At 37.2% G+C, this 16,097-nt stretch overlaps 1 protein-coding gene across 1 annotated transcript; it reads left to right on the top strand.

The window, feature by feature from the left end:
- The first annotated feature begins 10,161 nt into the window (after nt 1-10,161).
- LOC114397092 lies at nt 10,162-13,074 on the top strand. Its single transcript, XM_028359214.1, has 6 exons — nt 10,162-10,344; nt 10,447-10,566; nt 12,033-12,143; nt 12,226-12,390; nt 12,457-12,648; nt 12,898-13,074. The coding sequence occupies exons 1-6, from the start codon at nt 10,162-10,164 to the stop codon at nt 13,072-13,074; spliced, it is 948 nt and encodes a 315-aa protein (XP_028215015.1).
- Nucleotides 13,075-16,097: the final 3,023 nt, after the last annotated feature.

Here is a 16,097-nt window from a genome sequence, read left to right as displayed (position 1 = left end):
CCAATTTGGCTCCAAGAGGATTGGGCTAGAGCTGCTGAAGAAGACCCTAGGGTTCTCATGAACCTCAGGGTAGATTTCTGAGCCCATGGGCCAAGGTTGGGTCCAATTATCTTTGTACATATTAGACTAGGATTTCATTATATTTGGTCCTTATATTTAGGGCTCCATAATGTAGGTAGGATACCCTAGAAATATAGGATTTTTTAGCCCTTGTATTTTAGGACACCTAGACTAGTTTTTGTATTAGGAGTAGTTTTGTAATTTCACATGTACTAAGCGAATATTTGATGTGTGTGTTGGGAAATAAATTTAATTGAATTGGTAGAAGACCAATCCAATTAAATTTTAGAGGGGGAGGTGAGCATTTGCTTACTACACCCCATTGCCACATCATATAGTCACACTTTGTGCATGCCCTTCATGCTTTACATGCCTCATAACACCTAAGCACACTTATTGGAGAATCTTGGAATTGATCTTGGGTTAGTGGGCTGAACCATAACTAAAATTCACTAATCATAATTAGTGAAATTTTGGCTCCAAAGTTTGGCTCCACAAATTCAATTTCAAATGCAAGTGAAATTTGAATTGAAATTCAAATTTTCCTCCAATTTTGTGTGACACTTAGGCTATAAATAAAGGTCATGTGTGTGCATTTTTTCAACTTTGATCATTTGAAAATTAAACTTCAGATTTCAGAGCTCTTTTAGAGCACAAAATTTCGTGCTCTTCTCTTCCTCTCCCTTCATTCATCTTCTTCTTTCTCCAAGCTCTTATCCATGGCCTCCTATGGTGGTGAGCTTCTTCTAGACTCATCTTCTCCTTGAAGTAGCGTCTCCTCTCTCTCTTCCTTCTCCATTCCACTGCCATTCATCTTCCAAGAATCAAAGGAATTCATTGATAAAGAAGATCCTAAGCCTACAAGCTTCACAAGGGGTTACATCATGTGGTATTAAGAGCATCTTCATCTAGGTGATGTTCTTTTGCTTCCTCTATCTTTTTGTTCCGTCAATTCACTTTCATTCCTTGTTCTTCATCTTATTCTCCATGTATATCCTCCACTGTCTTGTGGTTTGGTGCTGTTTAGAGTAGATTAAAAAAAAATAAACCGATTAAATCATAGATCTACATTTGTTCTTGCATTTCTATGGTTCAAATTTTATAGATCTACTCTTGAATCACTTTTATGTTGCTTGAGACTTGGATAGTTACAATTTGTGTTTGCTTATGCTCAATTATCATGGATAACACAATTCAAGAGAGCTTAAGACTTATTTGATTCACAATTCTAGCCAGCTCTCAGCATCACAACTCAAATTCATCATAGGCATCATGTTGGAAACTTAGAAAACAAAAAAAAAAAAGAGTTCAACAATAAGACTACTTCTAGGAATTGATTTAGAACATGTTATGAACTAAATAACATGCATGAATTAGACTCAAAATTCAAAAGATAGGCTAAGAATGACAAGAATACATGAACAAAGGTATCTAGAATTCAATAATCAAAATAAAAATTCAACACAAACTTAGAACATAATGTGACAATTTCTATGACTAAACATGACTCTAAGACAACATGAATTAAGTGATTTACACTTAGATTTTTGTGTTTTTTTTTGTATTCAATATTTTGGAAGAAAATTTTGATTAGCTTGAACATATGAACTTGTATAAATTACTGGGAATTGGCCACTACGTTTTTTGAGCAGAAATTTTTACTGAATTTTCTATACATCTGGACCAAAATTAAGAAAAAAAACCAAGCAATTTGGATTAAAGGAAAAAATAAGAAAAATCATACAAGTTGGTAGAAAAATCAGTGTGCAGGAAAAAAAAAGTGAAAGGGAAGTGTGCTTGTTGCTTTGGCTCAAAAATTTGTTCTATAATTGGTACCTATTTTATACCAATATTAGTTCTGAAATTTCAATTGAAAATTAGTGTGAAAAAAGTGCCAAAACTAGAGGTTTCTTCAGTATTTTTTTTTATTTTTTTTTACTCTACTCTAGAGCCATTCTAAGTTTCTCTTTGAGTCCTAGCTTGCTTTTATGTGCTTTTCATTGCTTTAATTGTTGAATCATCCTTGAAAATTTGTCTTTTTAAAACTATATTGGTTTAGCTTTCATCTTATTTTTTTTGTCTTTGCTTATTGCTTGTCTCTTTGTTTCCTTGTTTGTGAGTTGCCATATAGGGAATTGGAAAGGAGGATTAGTGCCATCCCTTGAAGAATTTGAGTCAAGAAGCAAAGGGAAAACCACCTTAAGAGCTATTGGACTAAGAAGAACTCCAAATTGAGTGAATCACCAAAGAGAGAACAACCACCAAAATTGAGGACCTTTTTGTAATTTTGTAATTGACATTTTACTTACTTTCATTGCTTTCAAATTTTGTAACAAAAAGGCCTTTTATTGGAAGTAAGTTGGGAGCCTCCAATAGGTCACCCTACTTCCATTTGTGTGTAATAATTTTAGGCAATTTTTCCTTAGGATTATGAGTGTTTTGTTGGGAACCTTAAATGTGGTCATCCAAACAATCTTAGGATTCGCCTAGTTTACATTTCTTGCTTACTTTCATAGCTTATTTCCTTTACCTTCCATTGTCAAACCACCTAGATAGCTTGCCTTTTACCAATTAGTTTTTACCTTATCTTTCACACCTCTTTTAGTGTTTATTTTGGCTAGTTTCAACCATAGTTTCTTTTACCTTTTGTTTTCAAACCCCCAACAAGAAATAACCATAGCTTTGGAACCAATATGAGTCTTCATTCTTCATCTAGTGTTAATGGTGAGGGTTCTACTCCTAAGGACCCCTTGTATAAGATATTTGATGAGTTGAGATCCCTTAAGTTGTGGAAAGAAAAACATGAGAGAAAAGAAAAAGGAAAAAAAGAGTGGAAGAAATAAGTCAAGATAAAAGAGAGAAAATAAGAGAGGAAGAAAGAAGAAAAATAATGAATGAAATGTAAAGAGAAAAACATGTCTCCTATAGTAGTCATGACTCTTGCAAGAGTTTAAGTGAAGAATTTAGTGACTATTATAGAGGGCGTCATAGTTCACATACTAAACACCATTCCCAAAGAAGAGAAAAGGATAGAAGGCCTCAAGAGGTTAACATTAGCCTCCCATATTTCCATGGAAAAGATAATGTTGAGGCCTACTTAGATTGGGAAATGAAGGTTGAACAACTCTTTGCTTGCCATCATATTAGCAAAGAGAGAAAAGTTCCATTGTCTACCCTTAGCTTTCAAGGGTATGCCCTCTATTGGTGGACTTCCCTTGTTAGGGAACGAAGGATTCATGGGGATCCTCCCGTAGAGTATTGGAATGATCTTAAGAGTGCCCTTAGGAAGAGGCACATTTCCTCCTACTATGAAAGAGAGCTTATGGACAAGCTCCAAAGACTTAGACAAGGGAGTATAGGTGTTGAAGAATATAGATAACAAATGGAACTACTCATTTTAAGAGCTGGACTTAGGGGGGGGGTGGGAAAGAACAAGCATAGCTAGGTTCCTTAGTGGGCTTAATATGGAAGTGAGGGATAAGGTTGATCTCCTTCCATATAGGGACCTAGATGAGCTAGTCCAACTTTGTATAAGAGTGAAGAAACAACTTAAAAGAAAGCCTTCTTCAAAATCTTATGGCTCTCACTCTTATCCAAGGACCAAGCCCATTGAATTTTGGGGGCTGCACCTTCAAAACCCAAGGAAGATAAGGGTGAGACCATATAGAAATACACCCTTAAGACTAGTTCCCAAGAAATGACTAGCAACATTAAATGCTTCAAATGTCTTGGGAGAGGTCACATTGCCTCTCAATGCCCCACAAAGAAAACCATGATCATGAGGGGTCAAGACATTTATAGTAGTTAAGAGGAGACTACTTTTTTCCCTTCCTTTAGTGGAAGTGAAGATGAAGTAAGGGGTGAAGAGTCTAGTGAGGAAGTTTACCCCCATGAAGAAGGTGACCTCCTAATGGTTAGAAGGCTCTTTGGAGGTCAATCTTGTGATCTATCTCAATCCCAAAGAGAGAACATCTTTCATACAAGATGCAAAATTTTAGATAAAACTTGTTCTCTCATTGTGGATAGTGGATCTTGTTCCAATTGTTGTAGCACAAGATTAGTTTCCAAGTTGAACCTCACTATCATTCCTCACCCAAAACCTTATAAACTTCAATGTCTTTATGAACAAGGGGAAATGATAGTTAACCAACAAGTAAAGGTACCTTTCTCCATTGGGAAATATAAGGATGAAGTTAATTGTGATATAGTTCCCATGGAGGCAAGGCAGATTCTTTTAGGAAGGCCATGACAATTTGATAGGAAGATCATTTACAATGGCATAACTAATGAGATTACCCTCACCCATCTTGGCACTAAATTTGTGTTGCATCCTCAAACACCTTCACAGGTGGCCAAAGATCAACTAACTATGAAAGATAAGAGGGATGACGGAGAAAAACTAGAAAAACAAAAGAAAAAAGAAGGATAGTAAGGCCTTGTCTTCAAAGGCCAAGGGGAAGGAAAAAGAGGAAAAGGATTCCTCCAAGAAGATTGTTAAGAAGGAAAATCATTTTGCAACAAAAGGTGATATTAAAAGAGCACTCCTTCTTAAACAATCTTTCTACCTTCTCCTATCAAGGGAAACATCCCTTAGCACTGCCACAATTCCTACATTTGGGAACTTACCCCCAAAGTTCCAAGAACTCTTACATGAATTTGGTGATATATTTCCCAAAGAGATACCCCCTGGGCTACCTCCTTTAAGGGGGATAGAACACCAAATAGATTTAGTCCCAGGAGCAAGCCTTCCTAATAGGCTAGCCTATAGGACTAACCCTCAGGAGACTAAGGAGATAGAGTCTTAGGTTAAAGAATTGTTGGAGAAGGGCTGGGTCCAAGAGAGCCTAAGCCCATGTGTTGTGCCAATGTTGTTGGTGCCCAAAAAGGATGGTACGTGGAGAATGTGTACAGATTGCAGGGCCATCAACAACATCACTATAAAGTATAGGCACGCCATTCCTAGACTTGATGATTTGCTTCATGAGTTGCATGGTGCCAATATCTTTTCAAAAATTGATCTTAAAAGTGGTTATCACCAAATCAGGATGAAAAAGAGTGATGAGTGGAAAACCGCTTTCAAGACCAAGTTTGGTTTGTATGAATGGCTAGTGATGCCTTTTGTGCTCACTAATGCACCAAGCACCTTTATGAGGCTTATGCATCATGTCTTAAGGGATTTCATATGTAGATTTATAGTTGTTTATTTTGATGATATTTTAGTGTACAGTAGGAGCCTAGATGATCACTTAGGACATCTAAGGCAAGTTCTTTCAGTCCTTAGGAAAAACACCCTCTATACAAATATAGAGAAGTGTACTTTTTGTGTAGATAATATAGTTTTCTTAGGGTTTGTAGTTGGTAGAAATGGGGTCAAGTGGACCCTGAGAAAATCAAGGCCATCCAAGAATGGCCCACCCCAAAAAGTGTGGGAGATAACCACTTGTTTGAAGAAAAGCTTACTAAGGCACCTGTTCTAGCTCTTCCTGACTTTTCTAAAACTTTTGAGCTAGAATGTGATGCCTATGGAGTGGGAGTTGGAGCTGTATTGTTACAAGGTGGGCACCCTATTGCTTATTTTAGTGAAAAACTTCATAGTGCCACCCTCAACTACCCCACCTATGATAAAGAGCTTTATGCCTTAATAAGAGCCCTCCAAACTTGGGAACATTACCTTGTTTCCAAGGAATTTTTCATTCATAGTGATCATCAATCACTTAAGTACATTAGAGGGCAAAGCAAGTTAAACAAAAGGCATGCAAAATAGGTAGAGTACCTAGAGCAATTTCTATATGTTGTCAAATACAAAAAAGGAAAAACAAATGTGGTAGCTGATGCCCTCTCTAGGAGACACACATCGTTTTGCTCCCTAGGAGCTCAAATTTTAGGGTTTTATAATATTAGGGACTTGTATGCTTTAGATGAACATTTCTCTCCCATTTACGAGAGTTGTGGGAAAAAGGCTCAAGATGGATTCTATTTGGCTGAGGGGTATTTGTTCAAAGAGGGAAAACTTTGTATACTCCAAGGATCCATTAGGAAATTACTTGTGAAAGAGAGCCATGAGGGTGGGCTCATGGGCCACTTTGGGATAGACAAGACCCTTGTCTTACTCAAAGAAAAGTTTTATTGGCCCCATATGAAGAAAGATGTTCATAAGCATTGCACTAGGTGTGTGGCTTGTTTACAAGTCAAGTCTAGGGTGATGCCTCATGGGCTATACACACCCTTACCCATCCCCTCTGCACCTTGGGTAGACATTAGTATGGACTTTGTCCTTGGGCTTCCTAGAACCCAAAAAGGTGTAGACTCTATCTTTGTGATAGTGGATAGGTTTAGCAAGATGGCACACTTTATACCATGCCACAAGGTGGATGATGCTTCCCACATCTCAAAACTATTTTTCAGGGAAGTTGTGAGACTCCATGGTTTGCCTAGGACCATTGTGTCAAATAGAGATGCTAAGTTCCTTAGCCACTTCTGGAAAACCTTATGGGCTAAGCTAGGAACTAAACTTCTTTTCTCTACCACTTTTCATCCATAAACTAATGGGCAAACAGAGATAGTGAATAGGTCTTTATCCACCCTTTTAAGGGCTCTTCTGAAAGACAACCATAAGTCTTTGGATGAGTATTTTCCTCATGTAGAATTTGCGTACAACAGGGGGGTTCATAGAACCACCAAGCAGTCCCCTTTTGAGGTTGTCTATGGGTTTAATCCCCTAACACCGTTAGATCTTATTCCCCTCCCACTGGACACTTCTTTAATACATAAAGAAGGGGAATCTAGGTCAAAGTTTGTAAAGAAGTTGCATGAGAGGGTTAAGAACCAAATAGAGAACCAAACAAAGGTGTATTCAACTAAAGGCAATAGAGGAAGAAAAAAGCTACTTCTTTATAAGGGTGACTAGGTTTGGCTCCATCTTAGGAAGGATAGATTCCCTACTAAAAGGAAATCCAAGCTTAGCCCTACAGGGGATGGACCTTTTCAAGTTTTGGAGAGGATCAATAACAATGCCTATAGGTTGGACCTCCCAGAAGAGTATGGAGCCAGCACCACTTTTAACATTTCTTATTTAATTCCTTTTGCATGTGGAACTGATATTGAGGAGGAGTAACTAACAGATTTGAGGTCAAATCCTCTTCAAGGGGGAGGGGATGATGCAATCCTCACTAGGAAGGGACCAGTCACTAGAGCCATGAGCAAAAGGCTCCAAGAGGATTGGGCTAGAGTTGCTGAAGAAGGCCCAAGGGTTCTCATGAACCTCAAGGTAGATTTTTGAGCCCATGGACCAAGGTTGGGTCCAATTATCTATGTACATATTAGACTAGGATGTCATTATATTTGGTCCTTGTATTTAGGGCTCCATAATGTAGGTAGGGTACCCTAGAAATATAGGATTTTTCAGCCCTTGTATTTTAGGGCACCTAGACTAGTTTTTGTATTAGGGGTAGTTTTGTAATTTCACATGCACTACGTGAATATTTGATGTGTGTGTTGGGAAATAAATTTAATTGAATTGGTAGAAGCCCAATCCAATTAAATTTTAGAGGGGGAGGTGAGCATTTGCTTACTACACCCCATTGCCACATCATATAGTCACACTTTGTGCTTGTCCTTCATGCTTTATATGCCTCATAACACCTAAGCACACTTAGTGGAGAATCTTGGAATTGATCTCGGGTTAGTGGGCTGAACCATAACTAAAATTCACTAATCATAATTAGTGAAATTTTGGCTCCAAAGTTTGGCTCCACAAATTCAATTTCAAATGCAAGTGAAATTTGAATTGAAATTCAAATTTTCCTCCAATTTTGTGTGACACTTGGGCTATAAATAGAGGTCATGTGTGTGCATTTTTTCAACTTTGATCATTTGAAAATTAAACTTCAGATTTCAGAGCTCTTTTAGAGCACAAAATTTCGTGCTCTTCTCTTCTTCTCCCTTCATTCATCTTCTTTTTCCTCCAAGCTCTTATCCATGGCCTCGTATGGTGGTGAGCTTCTTCTAGACTCATCTTCTCCTTGAAGTGGCGTCTCCTCTCTCTCTTCCTTCTCCATTCCGCTGCCATTCATCTTCCAAGAAGTAAAGGAATCCATTTATTAAGAAGATCCTAGGCCTACAAGCTTCACAAGGAGTTACATCAATGAACATCACAAAATAAACCCCAATTTGATACTCTAAGGATCCCTACACATGTTCATTTTAACCCAAATTGCAATAAACTCATCCCTTATCTCTAAGCGGGCTCACGGGTGCAGCTGGCAGGGATATCAACGTCTCTAGTGGTTCCCTAAGATTTCTGAAATTTTTCCTCTGTTTGCTTTGTTAGGGTTTCCAAGTGTTAGAGAGAAGGAGAAGAAATTGGAGCCTCCAATTCACTGTATATGTTCAATGAGAATTTCTCCCTCCATAGACATTACTTTACAAATCCCAACACTGGACATGTGTAGAAATTAGTTCCAAAGGTGGTGTCCAAATTTCACTAGGATCCAACAGTTAACAAGTCCGGGATCGTAGTTTTCTTGGGATTGGTTTGGATGTATATGGGAATGAGATCCTAATCTCGTGTTCAAATTTCATGATGATCTAACAGTTAACGTCTCTGGGATTGTCATTTTACTGAGACAGATTTGAGTGTATGCAAGAAAAAAGAGAGTTTTGGGAAAAAAAGAAGGGAAAACGGATTTGAGAGGAAGAAAGAGTGTAAAGACGTGTCGTAAATGTAAAAAGTAACCTATTACATCTCTATTTATAGCTAGGGTACTCTGGACCTATTATTTACTCTATTTTTATTTATTTTATCATTTTATATAAAGAAAATCTATTTTACTCCCTGTCAAATGAATAAATAAAATATTTTTTAAAAAAAATATTTATTTTATTTACCTTAAAACTATTATTTTAATTAATATTTTTCTTGTTTATTTAATTACAAAAAGTTCATTATTTTCCTAAAATTCTATTTATTTTAAATAAAATAATTTTTAATTTATTTTATTTTATGAAAAATGGGATGTTACAACGCAATCCCACTAACCTATGCACCGTGTCTTTAGTGCATGCCCATTCCTAGAGTGCCATGTATGGAAGAGTAATGTGTGTGTGCTGAACTCGCCTATGGTAAAAGACAAATGAAATGCTTGTCTTTAATGCGTTCTCTAACGGTTATAAAAGGGAAAAATTGTCAAATATAGGGATTCTACTCACCTAACACGTCTGAATTTGCTTGCAAAACAAAGAGTGTGTCCATCCTGGGGGGCATGCCCAGGCTGAGGGCTTGACCTGCTTGAAAAACTTGCAACTTTTGCACCTGTCAAGGTTACCACCCTCGACACCGGATAAAACTTGCCCATGCTTGGGGCCTCGGCAAACTCGCGACCCATCCTACTTTTCAAGGCTACCACCCCCAACACCAGACAATCTCCCTTAACATAATCTCCCTCAACACCAGACAACCTCTTTCTCTAACATGATGGCTTAGAGCTTGGGTGCCTATATACTGTCCAGGGTCCACAAAATGGATGTGACAAGTGACATGGCACTCTAATACGCATGCCAGCCCTCCATGTCAACCCTGGCACAGGAGCACGGACATCTCACCCTTAGCAGTCGGGCTACTAGACTGACATGTTATCTTAAATACCTCATTATTTCAATATTAATGATAATGTTACAACTCCCTTATCAAATGGCAGGTACTTAATCATCTATAAGATGAACATTATCTATAAGCAACAGCTTATCTACTAGTTATTATCTACAAGCTAGAAATTGTTTGCAAATATTGTTACACCATCGTAAAAACCCCTACAAACAAAGACCTGAAGCTCCTACTCCACTCTATAAATATCAGGTTCTATTTCTCCCTTTTCATTCCATTCTCAACTCACTCACGTACTTACTTGAGCGTGGAGTCCTTTGTTTTGCAAGTTTCCCCTCGTGTTCTCCTTCTTAGCTAGTGTTAGAGGCAGAGGCATAGGTTAGGATGAGTATCATGATGATGTTCCCCGGTGACGTAGGCCTACCGCTTTTGCCCGTAGGCAACGATTTCATGTTGATGTTACTGAGGATGTTCCTCAGGTGACTGAGGATGTTCCTCATATGGACGAGGATATTCCTGAGAGGACTGCGGGCGTAGATTCTGCGAACGTAGAGGGCATAACTATTGATGGTGCTGAGGGGTCACCTGCTGATCATGCTGAGGGATTCCCTGGTGGGCCACGTGACCCATTAGTCCTAACTTCGTTTGGCGACCATGTGGCACATAGCATCTGGAGTGGAGAGGTATTTTAATTTTTACGTAAAGTTATTTGTTAATTATTTGTTTTTGTTGAGTTGTTTGTGATAATGAATTTTTAATAAATTGTTATGTGTTCTTCAACTCAGGAACGACTTGAGTTGAAGTTGGTCTCCCACGGTAGGAAGATTGATAAATTTGGGAGGCCAGCGCCTGAGATAGAAGGCCTAGTGGCGGCCACCGGATTAAGTCCATTGATCAGGTGTTGTGTAGTCACCGGTGATCCCGGACTTATATCCGCATTGTTGGACCTTGTGGCCTCAATAATCTTAAGAGGGATAGGCTTAGAATACAGAAGAAGCAACAATAATCAATTTAACAATGTTCTTTAAACATGCAAGACACAATTGATTGCAACAAAATAAATAAGATAAGGGAAGAGAGAATGCAAACACAGTTTTATACTGGTTCGGCCACAACCCGTGCCTACGTCCAGTACTCAAGCAACCCACTTGAGATTTCCACTATCTTTGTAAAATCCTTTACAAAGTCTGAACCACACAGGGACAACCCAACCCTTGTGTTCAGATGCTTTACAACAAGAGACTCACAGTCTCTTAACCAATCTCATTGAAAAAGAAGAATGGAAGAAGAATTCTCTCTTCAAGAGAAGAATATTACAATGAAGATCATGTAAGAATCCTTATAGATTTTGCAAGTGTTTGGTCAAGGATTTCTTTTGAGAGAGCATTTGACAATGAAGTTCTTTTGGAATCTCTCTCATTGTCTTTTGAAAGGATAAGACATTTTGGACCAAAACTACTCTCTGTCTAAAATTCGTGCCCAAGTCACCTATTTATAGGCCTTTGATGACCATTCACAAATCTAATGAAAAGATGTGATTGTTGGCAGATTTTTTGAAAACTTTCCACTGGTAATCGATTACAATGTTTGTGTAATCGATTACACAGTTATAATTTGAAGGGTTATGACTTTTGAATTTGAATTTCCAAAGTTTCGTTGCTGGTAATCGATTACAGACATATGGTAATCGATTACATGTTGAAAATTCAAATTCAAAACCTTTTTCAACAGCTATTTCTCAACCCTGTCTTCTGGTAATCGATTACACTTCCTGGTAATCGATTACCAGAGCCTTGCATGTCTTGAAAGCACTTTGTTTTAAGGCAAGGCTTGGTCTTTAGTGAATCTTAAAACAAGGCTTTGTTTGTTGAAGCAATCTTGAATTATTCTTGAAGCAAATGCTTATCATTTGAAGCAGCCTTGTTAGATTCTTCTTTGACATCATCAAAATCATGTATACATACATTCACACGCATTTGTCGAGAGGTGGCATAGGGAGACCAGCACCTTCCACCTTCTAGTAGGAGAGTTGAGGATCCCCCTGGACAATGTGGCGGCACTCCTCCATCTTCCCATCATAGGCACGTTACACAGCTTTTAGCCTCTGCCTGTGGATGAGGCGGTCTTCTTGTTGATGGAGCTACTTGAGGTCTCTGGTGAGGAGGCTAGAGCTGAGACCGTACGGGCGCATGGGGCATACTTACGACTTTCGTGGCTTCGAGAAGTCTATCAGAGTAGATGTCATGCTCGACGGTGGATTGTAGTAGCCCGTGCTTACCTCCTCCACTTGGCGGGTTGCACTCTTTTTTCTAACAAGAGTGCAACAAATGTTCATGTGGTTCATCTAGAGGGTTTTTGAGACCTGGGTCAGGCTGGGGTCTATGCTTGGGGAGCTGCGGCGCTGGTGCACATGTATGACCAGCTAAATGAAGCTTGCAAGACCCCTACACGACAAATGGTTGGGTACTTGACTTTATTACAAGTAAATGTTATGTTCGTAATAAGTTAAATTGGATTATGATGTAAACATGTTTTTTTATCTTATGTTCACGTCATGTTTGTAGTGCTGGATATATGAGCACTTTCCCAATGTGCATCAGTGCGTCACCGATGATGCGTATGCTGAGATGACCCCACGTGCCTCCCAGTGGCTGACTATGAAGGCTCACATGAGAGGGATCACAAGAGCGCCGTACCAGGAACGTTTAGATGCTTTGACGATCACGGACGTGTGCTAGATGCCTTATGCTGACCACTGAGGAGTTAGTGGCTTTGACCTAATTTCCTGCTTCCAGGGTCAGCTGAGATGGGGTCCTATTGTGGTCTTTGTTCGACCAGAGAGGGTGGTACGACAATTCGGGTACATTCAGACGATCCCTCCACCGCCTGTTAGTGCTTCACTATCATATGAGGAGATAGATGATAGGTGGATGCATTTCTTGGACCATGTAGCACCTGCGACTGAGATTTGTGTTGTCCCTGGACAGGTATCAGCAGACTACATGGATTGATTTTTCCAGATATCTCATTCGTTCATCACACCGACCCAAGTAGGTGATTAGCCTTGACATCCACCTAGCCCACATGATGAGGAATACATTGAGCCACATATCCCGAAGGTTCCAGTGGCATCTAATCTCCCTAGGCATTCAGTGGTAAGATTAGTTGGTTTAATGTTTTATAAATTGATTTTTATTTAAAATTTTCTAATAACTATGTTTTTATGACTGTCACAGAATGGTTGTGAAGGTTGTGAAGCGATCGCAGAAAGATTGGAGCGTGTGCTTAACCTCAGGATGGTCACTGAAGGCATAGAGTTACATGAGATCATGCAAGATTGCCTCAGGATCGCTAGGGGTGACGCCTCAGATGGAAGTCTTAGGGCACGACGTAGATGCCGAATAGATCATTGATACATGTCTTTTATTGTATTTGATAACATTTTTGTATTTGTTATATTATTTTGGTTACAACTTTTATTGAATTTATTTTTTGCATTGATTTTTGTTGTGCACTTGTCTTTTAAAGATGTTTAGAAGTTCAATGCTAAAAGTATGCGTATGATAAAACACTTTTTTACAAAAAAAAATCATAATGATTTTAAATTTCTACAACAAATTACTACAAATAAAAGATGAAAAATATCAACCAGTTTAAAAGATAACTACATGTAGATTTAAAACATTACTTGTAGATTTATGATCTATTACCAATAATGTTTTTAAGTTTATTTAAATTTAAAAATATCAAATAAATAAACAAATAAACAACATAGAATAAGAAAAAAAAGTGATATTGTGTATAAAAGTTACAAGAACGACTTGAGGCAAGGCTTGCAGCACTTCTGATGGAAAGTAAGGCGTATTGATGGCAAGACTTGTCATATTTGACGATCCTAACACCGATTTTCAATGTTGGGAAAGTTGTGAACAATCTTTACGTTAGGTATGCCAAGATAATGGCATGAAGTCTCTGGTTATTTTACTCTGATGTCATATTCCTTGTTGTTTTCTTCTTAATGGTGACTAGCATGTCATTTGTTTAATATATTTTTATTTTTGTTGAACTTAATTGTCGTAAACATCTTGCAGCGGCTTTTGAACATTTAAATGTTTTTGCGATCACTGCCACTTGTCTAACCTTGGTGTCATAAAAATACATGTGTGCTACAACTGCGTTAGAAACTACAATAATCATAAAAAAAGGCAAACACAATTTTTTTTCTCAAATTCAAACATTACATTCACTTTAACATGTTGGAAAGAAGTAAAATTTGCATGAAAAATTAGGAAATAAAACTTGCATTCAATCCTGTAGCGACATAGGCATGTCGTCTTCGATTTGCATAACTTGTTTAGTAAAAACAGCTAAAATTTCTATTGGCCCAAATTGTTTCCAATAGTTAGACTGTACTAAGACCTTCAACACGTCATTGTTAGTTTTCAGCTCAATAATTTTAAATTTGATAACTTTGTCTGAATACTCAAAAGGACCTAGTTGTAAAAAAAAAAAACAATCGCCTTACCGTTTGTGATACATGAATTCCATGAGGGAGAATCCCTTCAGGTGCAACTTGCTTTATCAACTTGATCCCTACTTATAACTTACACATACGAATTAACTCATGCACACCAAACAAAATGCAGAAAAATGGCCTACCTTAAATGCCGATGACAACGAAACAACCACCGCAACAATCACCATCGACCCGTAACACTTTCACCTCGACCCAAGTGGCAACTCTCTCAACAATGAAATATCAACACGAACCAACAACAGAGGGAGAAAGTGAAGAAAAAAACAATGGAGGCGTAAGAGAAAAAATAACACTGCAACCAACTTCAAAAGGAAGAAGACACCAGGGGCATTTTGGGAATTAAAAAAATTGGTGGGTGCACAATCAGTAATGCTGGTACACCTAGCATCACCGTACGATATATGGACATTTTTTTAGTCCATTCAAACTGTGGGCTTTATAACCCAACTTGTTTAACTCGTGGATTAAACACACTTGACCGCGGGCTTCATGGGTAACTTGCAAATGCCTTAATTTTTTTAAAAAAAGCAATTTCAGTGATACAATTTGAATTTAGACTTGAAATACTTGAGAAATTAAATACTTTCTAGAGGTGCAAAAGTTGATTGAGTAAAAGTGTAGTTGTTAAACGTGGAAAATGTGTATTTTATATAGGTGAAAATTTAGACTTGAAATACTTCACAGTTTTAGCAACAAAAGTGCAGTTGTTGAATGTGAAGAATGTATGTTTTTTTATTTAAAATTAAACTAAATTAACAAAACCTTTTTTATTAGTTTTAAAAATAAGTGTAAAAGTGTTTGAAAAATAACTTAAAAATAACTTCAACTCTATTTTTGCCAAACGCATTATGTTTTAAAAGTTGCATTTGAAAATGTTTTAAAATTGTTTGTTTTGAGTTTATTTCTTTTATTTTTGGCAATTGTTATCTCTTTCTTTTATTTACTATTAGTTTCTCTTTTTTTATTCATTGTTTTTATTTTAGACAATTTTTTATGTAACTTTCGCAACGGACATAATACTTAATTTATTTTTTATAATTATTTTTAACATGGTTTTAAAAATGGATTAAATTTTAGAATTTAAAATTTAGTTTTTTATACTTTTTTTTTTTTTGTGATTGCGAACTAATCTGTTTAGCACAATGGTGTGATTGTGGGCTCAGTAAAATAGAGCATGGTTAAATTACAGGTTTCACAAGCGGGTTTTATGATTTGTAGGTACAGACGTAATCAGATAGACTAACCCTGAATACAAACCACCAAGTAGTTTCAAAAATAGTATATCGATTTTCTATCAAATCATCATAATTTAATGAGTTGGACTTTTCGAACTTGTATACTTAGAAAATAACTGGTTTCAAGACTTTGTGTCTTATTTGGTAGCAAGGGTAGATCCAAGAATACATCAAAGGAGAGAGGGGTGATCGATTTATTTTTTTACATAATTATTTAAAATTCAACTTTTAATAAATAAAAAAATTCATAAAAATATTTATTATTAATTTTATGTGTAAAATTAGAGATAAAATCTACTAAAAAAAATAAAACAAACATTAACTTTATACTCTATTTTTGTTATCCATTTTTTCTATCAATATTTTTTCTTTTTTCTCAAGTATATATATAGGATCTTGACTCTTGAGGGAGAGGGAAGGGGCCTTGCCCCCTAAGTCCGTCCCTGTTTTGAAGTACAATATATTATGTCCATATTCATTGCCTTATTAATCACATTTAAATGACAATTAAAACCATCCCTTCTTCCTAATTTTATCATCCGAAGATCATAATTCAGGGAGAAAGAGGCGCAAGATTCTAAATAGGAGGGTTGATTGCCACAAATATTAATGGATGATTCGTTTTTCTTAATTGCCAAATAAATTTCAACCATTTAAAAGACAA

This window comes from Glycine soja, chromosome 18, assembly GCF_004193775.1.
Source record: "Glycine soja cultivar W05 chromosome 18, ASM419377v2, whole genome shotgun sequence".
NCBI lineage: Eukaryota > Viridiplantae > Streptophyta > Magnoliopsida > Fabales > Fabaceae > Glycine > Glycine soja.
Note: the sequence above shows the minus strand (reverse complement) of the source record. Positions and strands in the feature narration are given on the sequence as shown.